Source organism: Ochotona princeps, chromosome 12, assembly GCF_030435755.1.
Source record: "Ochotona princeps isolate mOchPri1 chromosome 12, mOchPri1.hap1, whole genome shotgun sequence".
In the NCBI taxonomy this organism is placed as follows: domain Eukaryota; kingdom Metazoa; phylum Chordata; class Mammalia; order Lagomorpha; family Ochotonidae; genus Ochotona; species Ochotona princeps.
Window position 1 is genome coordinate 51,413,384 of NC_080843.1, and position 18,900 is coordinate 51,432,283.

An 18,900-nucleotide genomic window follows, 5' to 3' on the forward strand; every position below is an offset into this window, starting at 1 on the left:
CAGCAATTAAAAAGCATAAAGTGATTTGCGAACGCTTTCAGGCTAGATTCCCCCAGCGACACACAGGCTAGACCCGGCAGCTACACCCGCGGTAGCCAGGCGACCAAGCATTCCTCTCACCGGCTCATTTATCCTTTTCTCTCTGCAGCGTCCGGCCCCACCTGCGCTGCACCTGTGCACCGCCGCACACCTGAGGTCTGCAGGGGCGGACGGGCGCGCGAAGAGTGGGGCCCAGGAATGGTCAGGGCGAGTGTCTCATTCGCCCTCACCCGCGTGGGCGCCTTCACTGTCCTCCAGCGCCCACGGCGGAGACCACCCCGACCACGCGCACCTCCTTCCACCGACGCGCACGCCTTGGCCGCTCACCCGCGTCCCCGCGCCCCCCACGCCGGCTCCGAGCCACTCGGGCGCGCTTCCGGAGGGCGGGCCAGCCGGACGTCTCTCGGGTTGTCGGCCCAGGAAGCCGCCTGAGTCTGGCGGGAGGCGCTATCCTCGGAGTGGCCGGCCTGGCGCGTGCGAAAGCTGTTGCTCTGAAACAAGGCGGATCCTTTGGAAGGAAAGTGCCTTCCAGTAAAATGCGCCCTCTGTCGAGTTAAAGACGTGTGCTCCGTGTAACATCTATCTACTTTAGCTGTAGGATCTTAAGTGTGGAACGTATACCTCAAACTTCCCCTTTCTGTTGTCTGCAACGTGTGCATTCGTTCCTTTATGTGGCAAAAAGGGAATGAACAGTGAAGGTGGAAGTGAGGTTGGGAACCATGACTTTAAAATAGGGAGCTGGCCCAGGGTTGAGTTACCCGCTGACAGGCCTCCCACATGGGCCTGTCTACATAAACTTGCAGCTCCTGAGGAGACTGGGAGATGGCAGGTGAAGCCCAAGTGCTTGTGGTCCCTGCCAACCCCCAGAGGAGACCTGTATGATTCCAACCTGGGTAAGTTCAGACCCATAAGGGTGCAAGTTTGTCCGGACTGATCTACTGCCCATCCAGCTCCCTGCTTATGAAAGGAAGCAACATAGGATGACCCAAAGCCTTGGGACCCTCCACCTGTGTGGGAGATCCAGAAGAAGCTCCTGGCTGCTGATCAGCTCAGCTCTAAGTGTTGGAGCCATTTGGGGTGTGACCCGGCAGATGAATGTTATCCCTTTTCTCGGTAAATCTGCCTTTCTAGCAAAAATTAATATATCTTATAAAAATAAATCTAAATGTAAAAAAGTCATCCTTAAAAAGACTTGTCCAAACATAAAGTTGGTATATTTTGTATTCACTGAGGTATTTCAACTTATACTATATGGACAAATGAGCCATTTGGATTGGATATTAGAAAGTTGAGAGTATGTTGACAGCTTGAATTTTATTTCAAAGTAGTATATTTTGGGTTATTGATGAAAAGTCTAAAAAAATAGTTTCTTCTATTAAAGTGGAAAATCAGTAAAATTTGATAAGTAGCTTGATGGTTATTTTCAAGAAGGTATTGCAGCCTTCACACACCATGGAATTGTCAAAAGCCTAAATCTTAGTTTATTTCAGAGAAAGTTCAAATTCACTTGCTGTAAGTTGCTCTTCACAAAGGATTTGTTAAAATAAATGTCATCAAAAACACGTAGACAACCTGTTTATTGTATCTGTATTAGGTAGTTAAAAAATAAAAATACCACTCTCTGGAACATGGCACAATAGATTTATACAATACAAATGTAAAGAACATAGGTAAGACTTAAGTATGAGCTCTTTACCCACACTGATATCAGTTTTTAAAACTAATCTTTACAATTCACTTATCTGAAACTCTAGAAATAGAGGATGGATGTCATGAAATAGTCAAACACGGGCTTATATGAGACAAATTTTTAAAATTATTTTTAATAATTTTACTTAGTTGATTAGGGTACAAAGGATCAAGGGCTACAGGGTGAAAGAGGGAAATACCATTGTTTCCACGCTAATATTATCATTTTCCCCTGTATCTGGAGTTAGGGGAGTAACAAAGGGAAAAGCCCCACCCAACCTCCCACCCATCCCAGATCCCCAACGGGAGGCGCACCCCAAGGGTCCTGCTCAAACAGTTTTGATAGTTCATCAGTTCTGGATTGCTGCCAATCACAGTTCCAATCACAATGAAACCTATTCAGAGTCCACCGGCTGACAATCTCTTGATGGTTGGGGTTCTAAGATCAGCAGTTCAGTTAGAGGGATCTCCAAAGAAACTTCATCTGAGATGATCCCAGACCTGATTCTTGCGTGAGTTTGCTAGTACCGACTCTGACACTGTCTGTCACACCAATCAGCTTATGCACATGCTGGTCGTTAGGATTGCTGGGTCCATTCTGTTTCCATCTCTGTCTTCCTCGTGTACCAACGGGTGTTGTCCAGCTCGATCCTACCCACTTCATACTCAGTCCTCATGCAAACCAGTCGGAGCTGCAGCCTAGCTGGGGTGACTCCCCATAACCCCAACCAGTTCTGGTTCCCATGCTTGCCAGTATGTACCTCAGCCTTGTCCAGTCTGTCCCACATCCCATTTAGCTCTCACACATGTCAGTGGGCACTGAAGCCTAGCTCAACCCAACCAACCTACTATCCAGCCCATACACCTACTGGCAGGTGCCTTTCTGTCTAACCACCCCTGCCCCTATCCTGGTTATATGAGACAGTACTATTGGCGGGTTTATTCATGACGAGAAACTCTACTGTATGTAACTTTTTTGTTAAAGGGTTCATGAATGAGCAGCGACATTCTTATGGAGGAGAAAGCAAGTATAAGTATTACTTTAGGATGATAGCACAAGATTGGCATTAAGTCATACATACTCTCTAATAGCTTATAAACTATCAAACCTAGTTATAGAGGTTAACGTTTTAGATAGGCGAGTTATAAACGGAACTCAGATTAAACTTTCAAATTATCTCCTAAGTCAGGATTTTTTTTTCTTATAAAATACCTTCTTTCACAAACAGGTTAGTTATCCTTTTTGGTGGTCTTAGAAGAGGACAAGAGACCACAGATACAGATTAGCCCTGATGAAGTGTGACTGTGAAGAACCACAGGCAGCCGAGACAAGCGTGACAGCGTGGGGAACTGACCCGGGTGGAATGACAGCCCAACCTTGTGTGTCAGCACATCTGAAGGGAGTTGGTCTATGCAGCATATACTAACCAAAGAAAGTTATTTAACTTTCCAAGATGTCAATACAAAACTAGAATTTTTTCTCAAAAACATTTTATTTTCTGATGAATTTCGACCATATTTAGATTGAGTAAAGAATCAAACACGATAAAATCTCTATTTGTTCAAAGAGCACTGTAAACCAGCTGACAAGACTTTATTTTAAAGACAAAGTGTTGAGACTGCCAAGGTAAAATCATGTCTCCACTGTATAAAGGCAATGCCTGCTATAATATAAATGTTAGTCAAGGAGTTGTCATGAATACTTCGGATCTTCTAAACTTAGCCATCTCCAGACCAAAGGAAATACAAAGCCACACGATACTCGGGAACTCTACAAACCCCATGCTTCCTTTATTCCCCTTCTGCTGCATTCGTCTCAGAGCACATCGGCCAGAGCGCTGCATTGGGGCGGCAGACAAAAGCATCGGCTTCATTTCCCAACTCTGACAGCTGTTCCAGGGAAGACACACAAGGATAGTGGTCTTTCAACATGTCTGGCAATTTTGACGTCTTCTCTTGAATACGTCGGGAACGCCTCACTGGTGTCAGAAACTTCAATTCTTTAAACACAGAATTTGTTTCATTAAATTGCATCTTCTTTTTTGCACTGAAAAAAAAAAACACAGAATTATCCCCAGAGTTACAAAAATGTTAAGTTCTTCTTTTAAGTATTTACTTATTTCAAAGAGCAACAGAGAGAACGGGGTTTTCCGTCTGCTGGGTCGCTCCCAGGACTGGACCAGGTCAAACCCGAACCACGCACTTCATCCACATCTCCCACTGGGTGGCAGGGACCCAAGCACAGGGGTCATCTTTCACGACTTCCCCAAGTAACTACAAGAAGCTGGACTGGAAGTGGAGCACCTGGGACTTACAGCAGCACCCATATGGGATGCCTGGGTCATGGCAGAGGATTAGCCTGCTAGATCACAGTGCCAACCCCAAAATTAACATTTCTACTTTAACCTTTTATGCTCTTTCACATTCTAACACTTACATGTTACAGCCATGTGACTGCTTCCCTTGCAGAAAGGCAGAGGTACTATAAGCTCTTTCAACGGAGGGACTTATTCCCTTCTATCACTTGGTAAAGCTCACACACAGTGGTTACCTGAATATCTGCAGAATGGCCAATGCCCACAAAGCAGCACCTACTATTATTACTAATACACCAGGATATGTAAAATGATGTAACAGTATTCTTTTCAAAATGGCAGTATTTAGAAAAAAAACAAAGCAAATGAGTATTCAAAAGGTGAAATGTTCTAATGGCATTTGATCATTTAATTTACTGGAAAGCTTTTTTTATATTAATAGGTGATAGTTCTAATCTGGAGTGACCTTAGAAATTTCCAAGTGTCACAGTGACCAGCTCTATGTCTGAAACAAATCACAGCACACACATTTCAAAAGTGTACCTTTGCAAGTATGGTGTGGTAGATACATTGTATTTAATTATGCTACTTGATCCAGCTTCTGTACTGGGGGTTAGGACATCACTGGCTGAATCTTTCGTTTTGTCATCTTGTTCTTTTTCACAATCTGCAAATGCCACACTGCTGTGATGTTTGCTCTCCGCCTCCTGTTTCACTGGTGTCTGATTAAGGCCTTTCTCTTCAGTGTTGTCTTCTTGGGTTTCTTCCTTGGTTCCATAAGCCTCTTCAGTTTTTTCTCCTACAGAGAATACATTGAGAATTCATGCTGTTGGCTAAACTTGAGGAACAAAACCAAAAGCCATTAAAGGGATTCTTATTTGATCCATATTTTCAAAATAAGAGAACCAAAGCTAACTGCCATTTCCTAACCATCACTTCTACGTGAGCACTGTCTTGGGAGTGGGCATTGCAATAGCATTAGGGATACGGTGGTGAGGAAGATTCCACACTGCTCTTGTCGTTCAAGTTTATCCCTTGAAAAGAAACAGGTACACAAGTAACCAAGTGCCTGAATACTGCTCAGGGGGCAGGCGGAGTATAAAACAGGAGCATATAACCTAGGTTGTAGGAACAGGGAAAGGTGTACAGGGTAGGTTCATCAGGGAAGTACATTGCTGAAATTAAAGTCTAAAGGGTAAATGAGAATTTGATTAAGACAAAGATTTGTGTAAGAGGATCTGGAGAGAATATATATATTTTAATCCGTTCTGGGAAATGAAGGAAAAAAAGACAAAAGAAGGGAAACAAGACAAAAGGGAAACTGTGGGTTTCAGGGAGACAAAGAGTGACAAGAGAACTGAGTGAACACTTTGGCAGCTGTGATGAAACGGCTTGGGACGGAGGAAGATGCAGAGGCAAGAAACTAAGCAACTGCTGTTGTCCAGGGAAGAACTACAGGTGATCTTATCACTACTGAGAGCAGGGATGAAGAAAGCAGATGGACTTCAAGAGACATCTAGGCAGTGAAACTCGGTGTGCTTGCTCGGGACACAGGAGCAGGGAAATGAGAGTAAGGGAGTCTTAAGCACCCCAAGAGTGTGTCTTGGACAGCTGGATAGTGCCATTCATTTAGATCAGGAACCAAAAGATTTAGGCTTAGAGAAAATGATGCGTTGGGACAGCCAGCGTATTGGCGCTGCAGGGTTAAGCCATCTTCTGGGACACGAGCATGCTGGTCAGACTGGCTACTCTGATTCCTGATTAGCTTCCTGCTAATGTGCCTGGTTCAAGTGCTTGGGATATGGCCATGCAGATTAGGGCCAGGTCCCAGGCTCCTGGGTTCAGCAAGGGTCAGTGTCTGCCATCATGGCTAGCAGAGGAATGACACTGTAGATGGGAGACCTTCCTGTCACTCTCACTTTCTCAGCCCTGTAAATATTTGGTAATGGTTTACCTGAAGTCAAATGGATTAAAATAGTATTTCCTAATAGAAAGCAAGATATGTGGGAAGAAAATGTACAATTCTTTGATTAAAATTACTACCACTTAAAAAAAGAATAACCAGCTATAGGCAGACAATAAACAATATGTGCTCACATTTGTTTACCGTGTGATATATAGCAAAAAAGAAAATAAAAAATGGAAATAATGTTTCTAAACAACACAACAAATTACCTTACATTTCTGAGTAGTGATTTAATTGATCTAAGCTCATGAATGTTAATGGCAAAAGTTTAACTTAATATTGTCATATATTATGCAGTTTTACATATATTACTTCATTCAGTAGCCTCTAGAATCATTCTCGTACAGATAAGAAGAGTTAATTTTGTCTAATGTTGACACAAGATATATTTGAATAAAAACTGTTTCATGGTTTATGTATTTGACAGCTATAAATCCCTTTGGTATCTCTATCCTGAATGAGCTTTCCTAGAGCACAGAACAGACAACAGGAGTTAATAGGTGAAGTCTTTGGAGATGAGCCAATTAACTGTCCCAATTTTTAAAAGTTACTTATTTTTGATTTTTTTTTTTTTTTTTTTTTTTTTTTGGAATGGTAGAGAAACAAAGAGCCAGGTGCCTTTCCAAATTACCCACAATAGCCTGGGCTGGGTCGGGCCAAAGCCAGGAACTTGAAACTCAAACCAGCTCCCTCCCACTTGCATGGCAGACCTCAGTTCCTGGGCCTGCTGCTGCTTCCAGTGCTGCCTTAGCAAGAAGCTGGAGTCAGAAGAGGAGCTGCAACTCAGCCAGGCACCCCGACAGGAGATGCAACATGCCAAGTGTCATCTTAACTACGCCTCCAAATGCACACCCCAAGCTGCCTGATTCTTAACCTAGGAAATCAAGTTCGTCCTCACACAGAACTGATGACAATTTCAATTCTGAACCAGAACTCCTAACTACAATTTTTTCTTCATTATACATAAGGCCACTTTACCATGGCGGTAGATAAAGACAAAGAAACAGCTTACATAATATACAAAGTTAAAAAGGTAAAGGAAACAAATCTTGTAAACAAATGAACAAAGTCACAACTCATTTGAAAGAACCAAAAGAAATGAAAACTTACCAAGATTAGCCTCTTGACATTTCCTGGCTAGAATGTCCGCGATTATGTGCCGCAACTCTTCCATAGGCTTAATTGTGTTTTTTAATGAATTTTAATGAACAAAGGAGATCCATTAGTTTTATATTCTCAGACTTCAACTAGATGTTCCAAATTGAAAACACTGAGACTAGTGATTAAGATTTCCTATTTTAAAATCTAAGTGTTCTTTCTTCTTTTCAATTTCTTTATTTGCAACGTCAATTGAGCAGTCCGGGATAACTAAGTATTCCTGCATTCCCATTGTGTTTCCAGTTTTTTGGATCCCTGTTTTCCACCTTCTGCTCTGGGATCACATCTTCCTGTTCACGTTGCCGCTTCCTCTACCCAGCAGTGGCTCTCACTAACATCCCGACTACACTGCAGGAAGCTGTCTGAAAGGCAGGGTCCTTTCTGGTTCACCGAGCGGGGACCTAACCCTCCCTTCCAATCGGCATTCTGTCAAACACAATGATGCTTCAGGAAAGTGTTTTCACAGGAAATAAACAATGAGGAATATCTGTCCAATATTTGATTTTTGATTCCGGTGAAAGGATGAGTTCAGCATTTATAGGTTTTGCTGAGAATGAACCTTTCTTAAGGAAAGTCCAAGAAGGAATTGTTCAGAATTATAAACGCAAACAATTCCACGTGTGTTTCTGAGGTTCTTAGCCAACAGGAATTATGTTTTTAGACATTTCCCTATAAAAAACAAAGAATCATCAATCCAAGGGGAACTCTTGACCAGTGATATAACCTCCACACAGGGCCTCCTGTGTCCACAGATCTTCAAGTGGACAGCACCGTTTCACACTGTATAAATGTCAAGTACATTCAGGCAAACTCCTACAGGCAGATTTCTGTCACAAGGCTGGAAAAGTTTGACTGCATTTTAAAAGGTGAGTTAGTTGTATTTGCTTTATATCCAGTAAAAACCTTGGTATTAAAAATCAGTTTCACAGTAAATGGCCCAAAATGCAAATGTACACAATGACATGTTGAGCTAAGACATTCCTCAAAAATAGTTTCAGCAAATTCATATTTCAACTTCCATGAAAGTACGCCTGCACTAAGGCAAGTGGGACTGCCTGTCTCTGCCAAGGGCACAGCAGGTGGGATTCAGAAGTCAGGAAATGTATAGCAGCCTAATTTTTAAGTTGGTAATTGTGCATGGCCCATGAATTCCCCACCTTTGTACTAAGGTCTGATTATGCCTAGTACTTAAGGAATAGTTTGAGAAGGCTGAAAAACAGCTTCTGGAATACAATCCTTTGGTTTTTGAACTTACCACCACACATTAATTAAACAATAAAACCACAATTTGACCAAGGTAACTATGATGTGTTCCAAGATAATTCTGTAGCTTTTACAATGTATAAATAAAGACAAACTTTCATCTCACCTGAGCCCCTGCCAGAATGGCCTTCTCATAGATTTCAATAATGTCTTCGATACTGCTTGTGTCTGCTTCCAGTTTTGCAATACAAATCCAATATTTAACGAGTTGTTTGGCATCTGGAATATTTTTAATCAAGTCATTCAATGTGGCCAATATTTCTTCTTTGGGGCATCCCTAAAACAGCAAAAAATAAAGTGTGAGGTATTTTTTCTAAACTGAAAACTATGAACATATAACAATTTATCAAAATCAAAGTCATCCTAACTCCAAACTTATTTTGAATCACTAACAAGAAGCAGATCATCAATTGGAGTATAATGAAACACAGATCAGTATATAGATAAGGAATCCTCAAAAACTGACAGAAAATGTGTATTACAAAAAAATTATGTATGCATTTTAAAATCTTTCTGCATCAAAATTAACTTATTGCTTAATTCTATATTTTCATGGACACTTAACAAAATGTTTATTTTTATTATCTTTGAGACAGAAAGCAAGCTTTTACCTGCTGGTTCATTCCTGTAATGTCTGCAACAGTGAGGACTGCAGCCACCCAAGGCTGTGCCATGTGGGTGGCAGGGACTCACAGACTGGGCCACCCTCTGTTGCTTTCAGGAACATAAGCAGGACGCCAGGCTGTAAGCAGAGCTGCCAGGACTCGCCTCACTCACTCAGATCTGGATCATGGGCCTTCTGAGCAGCAACTTAACCACTGCACCAGGAACCTGACTCTGCTAGGAACATTTCTAAAGTATTCTGCCACTTTACTTGGTCATGATGTTTATCTGCTTGTATATAAGTGTGGTTCCAGGTCAATAACTTCTTTAGAATTTTAGGGGAAGGTTCTATTTTATTGATTTGAAACGAGAGGGAGAGACAGAGATCTTCTGTCTGCTGGTTCACTCTTGCAAATGGCTATAAGGGTTTGGTTTGGGCCAGGCTGAAGTCATGAGCCATAGTTCAGTCATGGTCCGTGGCAGCGTCACAAGCAGCAGCTTACTGCACTGTGCCACACAACTTCTACCAAATGTGTGAGAACTGCCACAGGGTTTTTTCCTCTATATTTGTTTTGTAATGTATATATAATTAAATAGCAAGGCAAAAAAAAAAAAAAAACCCCACCCATAGCATCAAAGCAAACAAACAAACAAACAAAAACAACAAACAAACAAACAAACAAAAAACACACCACCTTAAATCAGAAAAATAACAAACTGGATCAGAGTTTTCCTAATTTTCACAAGTCTTCAGAATCACAAAGGGTTTAGAGATGCTCATCTGTCATACGCTATAGTCAGTACTGTTCCAGATGGGTCACAAAAACAAAGTTAGAGAGCAGCCAAGTAATGAAAGTATTCTGAGCTGATTTTAATATTTCAAAGGATTCTAATCCAAATAGTAAAGTTTTACAATAAGTTCAAGGCTAGAAACGATATTGGCTTGCAATGAAGTTTGAGAATTATTTTCACAAATTTGAATTTAATCTGTGATAATGGCTCATATAATGATTATGATTAATAACAGTTGTGTAACTAGCCTTTGATAAAACATGTGAGCATAAAAAAATTTTTAAACATATTAAACAAGAGGGAAAAAACTAAAATGCTAGAGTTGAAAGTAAATATCCACCAGATCCACTGGATGTTAACACCTTACAATATTTGTACCTCAAGTTAAAACAAAGAAAAACCAATTGTTGGCCAGTGCTTTGGCACAGTGGCTTAAGCCACCACCTGCAGTGCCGGCAGCCGCTATAGGGCCAGTTAGAGACCTGGCTATTTCACTTGTGATTCAGTTGCCTGCTACTGCATCTAGAAAAGCAGTGGAAGATGGCCCTAGTGCCTGGCCCCTGCCCCCACAAGAGACCCAGAAGAAGCTCCTGGCTCCTGCTGCCTTCAGCTTGGCCCAGCCCTGGTAGTCACAGTCATTTGATGAGTGAACCAGTGATGAAAGGCTTCTATGTCCCTGTCTCTCCTTCTCTGTAATTTTGTCTTTCAAATAAATAAAACTTTAAAAAACAAAAACCAAAGACCAAAACCCAACAAGCTAGTTAGCCTTCTGACATAACTTATGTAAACTCAATGCAAAATGCAGTCGATGGAACACTGACAGTCTCCCAAGTAACGAGCAAGGCAGTGCATCTTACACTCAGTTACATCGAGAAAACTTCACAGCATGAAGTCAACAGCAAATCACAGACATTACTTGGTCAAAAAGATGAACAATATCATTGATAAAATTGACAAAGGTAATTTTCAAACTACACCGTATTCTACAAATGTTGCACAAAACAAACTCTACCGCATTGATGAGGTTGAGGCACTCCGAAATTGTCTTGTTCACTTTGTCAGTGAATAATCTTTGTTCATCCTCTTCTGCCATGGTGGTCCAGAAGGACCCGACTGGGGTTTCCTCCTGCTCTTTGGGCTCAGGCTGCTTGACCCCAGGGTTAGGAGGCCTTTTCTGCACCCTTTCTTTGGCAGCTTTCCACTCACTCAGACGAGATCTGCAGGGAGAAGCAGGAGAGAAACAGCACTGTGACACTCAGGAGAGAACACGGGCGGCCAAACAGTGGAGAACTTCAAAAGGACTTCAGGTCTTCAGGTATCTCCACACGAGGGACACACATGCAGTTCACAGTTGGAAAAGACTGAATACACCGAGATCAACTCAAAGACCCCAAGAATTCATTTTCAAACGGAGAGGCTGCATAAAGTGCTGCCCAACTACCCTGCACATGGGTCACCAAATGCCACCTAAGAAACACCTGAAGACATTAACTGCTGCATCATGCTGTTCCGTGACACACAACGTCCTGCACATCACACAATACACAAAAAACCCAGCACGTCCAAGGACATCACAAACCAAATCCAAAAGGGAGATCCTACTGAAAATTAACGTAAGCAAATAAAGGGAATGACAGCCACTTACTTTCTCTGTTCTGCAGTTTCTTTGGGCTGACCTGCCTTGCTGCTAACAGCTGCTTTTGCACTTGCAGCAGGTCTCTGCTGGCCCGTGGGCTTGGGCTTCTCCACCAACTTGGTAGAGGAAGCTGCAGTAGGCTTCACCCGCAATGCAGGCACCACGCCGCAGGACAGTGCCTGGCTTCGCCTTATGTCCTGAGAAGCGCTGGCTTTAATGCTGGGGAAGGCTGCTTTGGACTGCAATGATTCTTTCTCCCGAGGCCCTTTGGGAATGGTAACATTGGCAGAGGTTCTGGCGACGCCTGGTTCCCTGGTGTGGTGGGTATTGACCTGGTGACTTCTGATAAGAGGGCGCACGAGCTGTGTGCCCTGAGCTGTCGTGTGTGAAGCTCGCTCACTTTTCACTGTTGCATTGCTAGTGTTTACAGGCTGTGGCTTTTGGACTTTGGAGACGGCAGTCACGAGCGGTTTTTTTGTTGTCGAACTCACATCTTTGCCAGGTAGTGATTTCCAGAATGAATTAACTTTAGACTGGACGATTTGGCCACGGTAAGATCCAAGCACGGGCTTTTTGGGCATGTTAGAATCTTGTTTTGGCTTTTCCACAGTTACTGGCTTCTTTTTATTGTTGTTTTTAAGGTGGAATGCCTGGCTCAATGTCATATGCTGACTTTGACAGTCGTCCTTAACTGGTAGCTGTACAGCCTGATTTCCATCATGTAAAAGCTTCCCACCCATTGCTGCAGCTGAACTGTTCAACTCATTAGACGGCTTTAACGGAATGCCATTCTTGTTCTCTGCTGCATGATTTTTGTTCTTTATAGGTGTACTGATATTTTCTTTATCAGCCTAAGAGAGTTATTGAAGACATATCAGTATCTTGGGATTCATTTCTTTCAGAAAGAGCTTAGGAAAGGGGACAAGGAAATGTCAGTGTTCTATTTCTATCTTACCATTTTCTCTTCAAGATTCGGAACTCTAGTTCCTTTCTGGATCTGGTCCTCAGATATCATCACTGTTTGGTTTCCAGAACTTAAGAAAAAAAAAAGAAATCAATCAATCCTGTACTAAGATTTCCATTTCACTAAAAGTGGAGGACAATAGTAATTAACCAACTTTACAGTCATCTAGCAATATTTCATTGGGTTAGTTTTAGGATTAACAGATTTTTTGAACAGAAAAAAAAAATTTGTTTTACAGATTTGCCAAAAGAAATCCAAACACTACCTCACATCCGCACACAGCTTTTTTTCTGCTAAAAATACAGCAAAGAATTTCTTGGTTGGCATTGCGTTTAGACAACAGATCCAAAGCAATATTCTCTCTAACTCAGCCTCATCTCTCTTTTATAAGTTTAGGCTGACCAGTCCAGGCTGCAAGAATCTCGTAGGTGATTCTAACATGAACCGTGGACGGGGGGGAGGTGTAGAGGAGGGGTGGCGGTGGGGAAGAGTCAGACATGGTATTGACTCTAAAACAGATCCCAAATTTAGAGATTGTTAAAATGTGAAAAATTTAACATTTAGAATCAACAAGCTCAGATATTTGTATGAGCTGGTAATTTTGGTTACACTGCCTCTCCCACCTGGCTGTTTGGTTTGGAGAAGCCAGGATTACACACTTTGAATGACGGCTGCAGTAATAATGGCAAACCCCGATTCCAGCCCTGGTCTAGAAGGATGCTATTGGTGCTTACCATTTCAGAGTGAGGGAACCTTCCATCTTTCCACTTCCACATAATTTCATGAGCTTTGCTTTTGCCACAACCGTGTGACATGAAAAATTTAAACAACTCTTATCCCTCCTTCTCTGGTCTCTGTCTCTCTCTCTTCTCTCTCTTGCTCTTCTTTGCTCTCCAGTCTTCCTCCGCCCTCCCTTCCCCTCTCCCCTTCCCCTTCCCCTCCACCCTGTTCCTGCCCCGTTGGAATAAACCTCCTAAGATACAAAAAAAAAAAAAAAAAAAAATTTAAACAAAATAATCCCAAGGCTTTTCTAGGGTATTGAGATCAAAACAACCTTCAAATTTCCGTACTTTGGAAATCCCCATCCCACCACACACTCACACTTGTTTATGTTTAATAGTCTAAATCAGTTTGGATAGCAAGCAATAATCTAACGGTATACACCACCCAGTAATGTAGCCACCTGCCACACGTGGCCACTGAGGTGGCCTGACATGGAATAGTCCCATGGAAATGTGTTGAAAGTGTGAAACAGGGCCCGGCGGTGTGGCCTAGCAGCTAAAGTCCTCGCCTTGAACGTGCCGGGGTCACATATGGGGTCCCGGCAGCTTCACTTCTGATCTATTTTCCTGCTTATTGCCTGGGAAAGCAGACAAGGACGGCCCAAAGCTTTGGGACCCTGCACCCGTGTGGGAGACCTGGAAAAAGTTCCTGGTTCCTGGCTTCGGATCGGCACAGCACCGGCTGTTGCGCTCACTTGGGAGTGAACGATCAGATGGAAGATCTTCCTCTCTGTCTCTCCTCCTCTCTGTATATCTGACTTTGTAATAAAATAAATAGATCTTTAAAAAAAGTGTGAAACAGCCAGCAGACTTGAAAACTGTATACGCAGAAAGGATGCCAAAATAAAATAAATGAGAAATCTGAACTCACCTGGATAATATTCGATTTTCCTGCTTCAATGAAAAAAAGGTTTTTCTTCTTAATAAATGTTCCTTGAGTTTGTGTTTTCTTTGTTCTAAAACATAAAACGGAATGATGTTAGTCAAAACAGCAGACGCTGTTAAGTGAAGATTCTACCTGTCAGATCACATTTTGCATGGAACACAAAATGGCCCAATTCAGTCTTGTTTTTGAGAAATAACTCTGTTAATAAGGGAGAGGGAACAGAAGGCCTCCAAACCACTATTGCATAACAATCTCCTTCTGCTCCACGTGGAAAAAAAATCAATTTCCATGTGACCAGGAGGCAAGCTTTTCAAGGAACCATCAAGTGGCAGAGATGAGACACTAGACTCCCAAGTTCTAACAGCAGAACTGGCTTAGGGGAGAACTTACTTTTTCTTTTCTTAGGTGCAGAACAAAGAAACGAACAGTATTTGTGAAGGCCTACTTCAAATTTATCGCCAACTCAAAGCTGTAGAAGTTCAACTGGAAACATCAGGTACTACACTTGATCTTAGCCAAAAGGCCGAGAAGCGATAAACTGGAAACATCAGAAGAGGCCGGCCCACTTTGGTCAGTAGCCTTGAGCCCTGGCCCGAGGCTGGGCATGGTGCATGCGTGGTGCGCCTGGTGCCCCCAGGGACCCCAAAAAGCCATTCCCAGGATCCCCAAAAGTCACACCCGGGATCCCAAAGCCACTCCAGCGACCCCAAAAGTCACTTCTGGGATCCCCAAATCACTCCCGGGAACCCTCAAAGCCACTCCAGGGAATCCTCAAAGCCACTCCTGGGACCCCAAAAGTCACTCCGGGGACCCCAAATCCACTCCAGGGACCCCTAAAGCCACTCCCTGGAACCCCAAAAGCCACCCCCGGTACGCCAAACGCCACTGCCGGGATCCCCAAAAGTTACCTCGGGGACCCTCAATGTCGCCCGGGTCAGAGCCACGCCCCGGCGTGAGGCACCCGCAGGAGAGGACTGGTTCTCCACCGCCCAGAGCCGCCCCGTTGGGATCCTCACACAGCCAGCTGGAGGACCGGATGCCCTTCCTGGGGCTGGTCCCACGCCCGCCCGCCCGCTGCCCCCTGAGGGCGGCTCGCGCTGCTCCCGCCGCCGCGACCCTCACCCCTGAACTCGGACTGGCCCCTCCGACTCGGGGGCAGCTGCAGGTCTCGGGGCACAGACGGAGAGCTCATCGGAGACTGTGGGCGCGGGCCTCACACTGCGCACCGCGCCCCCCGGGCACCGGCTTATGACAGCGCGGGTGCCGCCTCCGCCCATTGGTGCCGGCGTGAATTGAATGGGCCAATGGGCTCTGAGGGGGCGGAGCGTGCGCCGCGGTTGCCGGGAGCGGGTTCACGGAGGGCCGCTCCTGCAGGTTTCAAACTGCAACGGCGCTCTCTAGCCCGGGCGCGCAGCCTCAGAGAAGTCGGCGTGCCCAAGCCTCACGAAACAGAGTCCGGAGGTGGGAGATTGGACAACTCCTCCGCCGCAATGAGCTGCGTACCGAAGCAAAAGGAGAAGCAATGAACTGCGTACCGAAAGCACGTGTATTTCTTCAACTTCATAGCTCGGTTTCACAGGTGACAGGCTCAGAAATAGTTTTCCCACGTTTGCCGAGATTGCAAAAGGGAACGGACATCAGACCCTATTTTGTATACTTGCATGCTGCGCGGTTATCAGCTGCAAAAAACGGGGAGCTTGTAGAGGACAGGAGGAAGAGGCATGATGTGCCCTCCCCTTCTGAAAGTTGTATAAATGGCATTTACTGGAGACATTTTTTAGTGTACTGCGATAAATCTCTCAGTGCTCCTCTCGTAAAAATAGCAAGCCACACCGACACCCAACCCACAAGAGAACCCGAAATAATTCACACCCACAAGGTTTTAGGGTGAGAGTGGGAATTAGGGAGAGGCCTGGCTGGCGTTTCTTCCTCTTGGTCAACGCTGTCTGGCTGGCCTGGGCTCTGGCACAGCCCGGCTGGGGACGGAGGTGGGAGGCCCAGATTTCCCCCACAGCCCTCCCTGCCCAGGGCCGAGAAACCCGAGGCTGCTGGCCCTTCGCTGCAGTCAGTGTTTGCCACTTTTTTCTTCAGATCTCTTAAGGTAACAGCTCACACATGACAAATTTGGTATGGAATTTTCTTTCTTTTTTTTCTTCTTCTTTTTTTTTTTCCACTTAAATGTTATATGTCTCATTTTGGAGATGGTATGTTGGCTCAACTGGCTAGTCCTCCACCTCCAAGCACCGGCATCACATATGAGTTTGTGTCCCAGCTGCTCCACTTCCTATTCAGCTTCTTGTGACCTGGGAAAGCAGTGAAGGACAGCCCAAAGCCTTAGGATCCTGTCCCCACATGGGAGACCCAGAAGGAGCTCGTGGCTCCTGGCTTTCAATTGGCTCAATTCTAGCTGTTGTGGCCATTTAAGGAATGAACCAGCAGATGGAAAATCTTTGTTTCTTTTCTCTTTAAGTCTGCCTTACCAATAAAAATAATTTTTTAAAAAGTCCATTTTTAGTATAACTTACACTTATGTTTAACTCTGGGAGAAAAAACAACCACGTAGTATCCTCATCAGTCATTCTTACGCTATTACCATTGGTTAAGCACTACTGTCAGTATTTTTTTTAACTTATTTTTATTTGAAAGGCAGAGTTACAGAAAACAGAGAGAGAGACACAGAGAGAGACGTTTTCATCCCCTGGTTTACTCCCCAGAAGGTTGCAATGGCTGGAGCTAGGCTATTTTAAAGCCAGGAGCTTCTTCTGAGTCACCCACATGGGTGTAGGGATCCAAGGATTTGAGCCATCCTCCACTGCTTTCCCAGGCCATAAGCAAGGATCAGGATGAGAAGTGGAGCAGCCAGGATTTGAACTGACGGCCATATGGGATGCTGGCATTGCAGGTAAAGGCTTAACGTGCTACACCACGGCACCCACCCCAGAATTGTTGATTTTTAACTAAAGTTTGTCAGACAGGTCACCATGGATTATGGACAGGGAACATTTTTGTGATTAGAACAGTTAAAAACAAGAGACTCAAGACCCTCTAAAGCATGCTTGTGAAAGAAGCCAGACATAGGAGGTTACGTGGTAAATGAAATACCCAGAATAGATGATTTCACAGAAACACATGGATTGATGCATTTTGGTAGTCGGAAAGACTGCCTGCTTAATCGCTCAGGGATTTTTTTCCTTCCTTTGGAGTGGTATGGGAATGCTTTGGAGCTAGGTACATATACTGTTCACTTTAAAAAGTGTAACTACATGTAATGTGAATCTCACTTCAATAATTTTAAGGGAGCATAATAAAAAAATGATTCAGAGACCGGGGGAGACCTCAACTAGCTGATGGGGGTGGAAAAACCTGAAAAACAGATTTTCCAACATGAAAATTCTCTCCTAACCTCCATAGTTTTACAGCCCAAGAATGACATGTTTTTAAGTTAACATCATGTGACCCTTGTTAGGCATGGCAGGCACTTTTCTAAAAGACCCAAGAAGGCTTCCTTCCAGGAGAGACCTTCCCTGACACAGCTGCCCATGGAACTACAGGCACCTGGAGTAGCCATGATCAGCGTCAGTTGGGGCCTACTGATCCGGGGAAGCAGGTGGAATGCTGGTGAGGGCACACTGAGGAGAACGTGTGTGTGGGGGTGCAGATGCCCAAGTCCAGAAAAGAGAGAGGAGATCAAACTACACCGTTGATCCTGGGGAGGTCAAGTAGGGCTGGAGTAAGAAGAAACCACTGGGTATCAACAGTCTGGGGGTTCTGAAAAAAACAAAAATTCCACAGGAGAGCACAAAACATTATTGAAAGAAACCCTAAAAAAATACATAGCACTCACGAATCAGAAGAGATCATATTTCTACAGTATGCCTTTTCTCCAATCCCATTCCAACCAGCACCTTTGAGGGGCTCTCTGTAGAAACCGACATCCAGATTGTAAACATAACTGGAAACACAAAGGATTTAGAATAAGAAAAAAAAAAAGGAAGTAAGTTGTAACATAAAGGTTAAGCCTCTAATGGGAGCCAGTACAAGTATCGGATGCTCCACTTCTGAATGTGCCTGGAAAGCAGAGGACAGTCCAAGTACTTGTGTGGGAGATACGGAAGAAGCTCCTGCCGAGCAGCTTCAGACAGGCCTAGCTCCAGCTGGTGTGGCCATTTGGGGAGTGAAACAGAGGATGGGAGATCCCTTTCTTTGTGTCCTTCTCTCTCTGCAAGTCTGCCATTCAAATAAAAATAAATACATCGTAAGGGGGGGAAAAGAACAAAGTTACAAAACTAACATTGTTTTTTTGAAGACTTATTTATTTTTATTGCAAAGTCAGATATATATAGAGGAAGAGAGACAGATTCTCCATCCGATAATTCACTCCCCAAGTGACCATAATGGCCAGAGCTATGCCGAACCTGAGCCAGGAGCCCAAATGTGTTGTCTGAACTTGGAGTGCAAATGATGGGACTGGGCTGTCTCAGATGCTGATGCCTGTGCAGTGGACAGCACGCCAAGAAGCACACAGGGGACATGGCAACCAGCTCATCTAGGCCAGCAAAGGACACTGAGTGCCTCATCAGAGGATGGAAGGCAGGACAGGTTGGACAACTCTCCTGGCATGACCTAGTCCCTAAATTCCTGGCCTTGAATGCACCAGGATTCCATATGCGCTCCGGTTCTAATCCTGGCAGCTCCACTTCCCATCCATCTCCCTGCTTGTGGCCTGGGGAAGCAGTCGAGGAAGGCCCGGGGTTTTGGGACTCTGTACCCACGTGGGAGACCCGGAGGAGGTTCCTGGTTTCCGGCT

The 18,900-nt window shown here is 44.2% G+C and overlaps 2 protein-coding genes and 1 pseudogene across 2 annotated transcripts in view; 1 reads left to right on the forward strand and 2 right to left on the reverse strand.

The window, feature by feature from the left end:
• Window positions 1–3,487: 3,487 nt before the first annotated feature.
• Window positions 3,488–15,333, reverse strand: LOC131481579 (cytoskeleton-associated protein 2-like). The gene is made up of 9 exons (XM_058670823.1): window positions 15,216–15,333; window positions 14,079–14,163; window positions 12,417–12,495; window positions 11,471–12,312; window positions 10,838–11,042; window positions 8,537–8,707; window positions 7,120–7,186; window positions 4,587–4,842; window positions 3,488–3,775 (listed from the first exon to the last, which is right to left on the reverse strand). Exons 1-9 carry the CDS (start codon window positions 15,283–15,285, stop codon window positions 3,520–3,522), a joined length of 2,031 nt encoding a protein of 676 aa, XP_058526806.1. The 5' UTR covers window positions 15,286–15,333; the 3' UTR covers window positions 3,488–3,519.
• On the reverse strand, window positions 14,474–14,628 carry LOC118760599 (U2 spliceosomal RNA; annotated as a pseudogene).
• Window positions 15,334–15,479: 146 nt separating the features above from the next.
• Window positions 15,480–18,900, forward strand: part of VPS36 (vacuolar protein sorting 36 homolog) — a 51,381-nt gene continuing 47,960 nt past the window's right edge. Inside the window, exon 1 of the mRNA XM_058670825.1 lies at window positions 15,480–15,554. The gene's annotated coding sequence lies outside the window, so the exon portion shown is untranslated. The remainder of the gene's footprint in view (window positions 15,555–18,900) is intronic.

Excerpts from the sequence above, each read along its gene's own strand:
- LOC131481579 (XM_058670823.1), bottom strand. The coding sequence starts at position 15,285 with ATGAGCTCTCCGTCTGTGCCCCGAGACCTGCAGCTGCCCCCGAGTCGG. Across the intron at positions 12,313-12,416 it reads CGAATCTTGAAGAGAAAATG|GCTGATAAAGAAAATATCAG; the intron begins GTAAGATAGAAA and ends TAACTCTCTTAG. Across the intron at positions 7,187-8,536 it reads CCATTCTGGCAGGGGCTCAG|CCTATGGAAGAGTTGCGGCA; the intron begins GTGAGATGAAAG and ends AACACAATTAAG.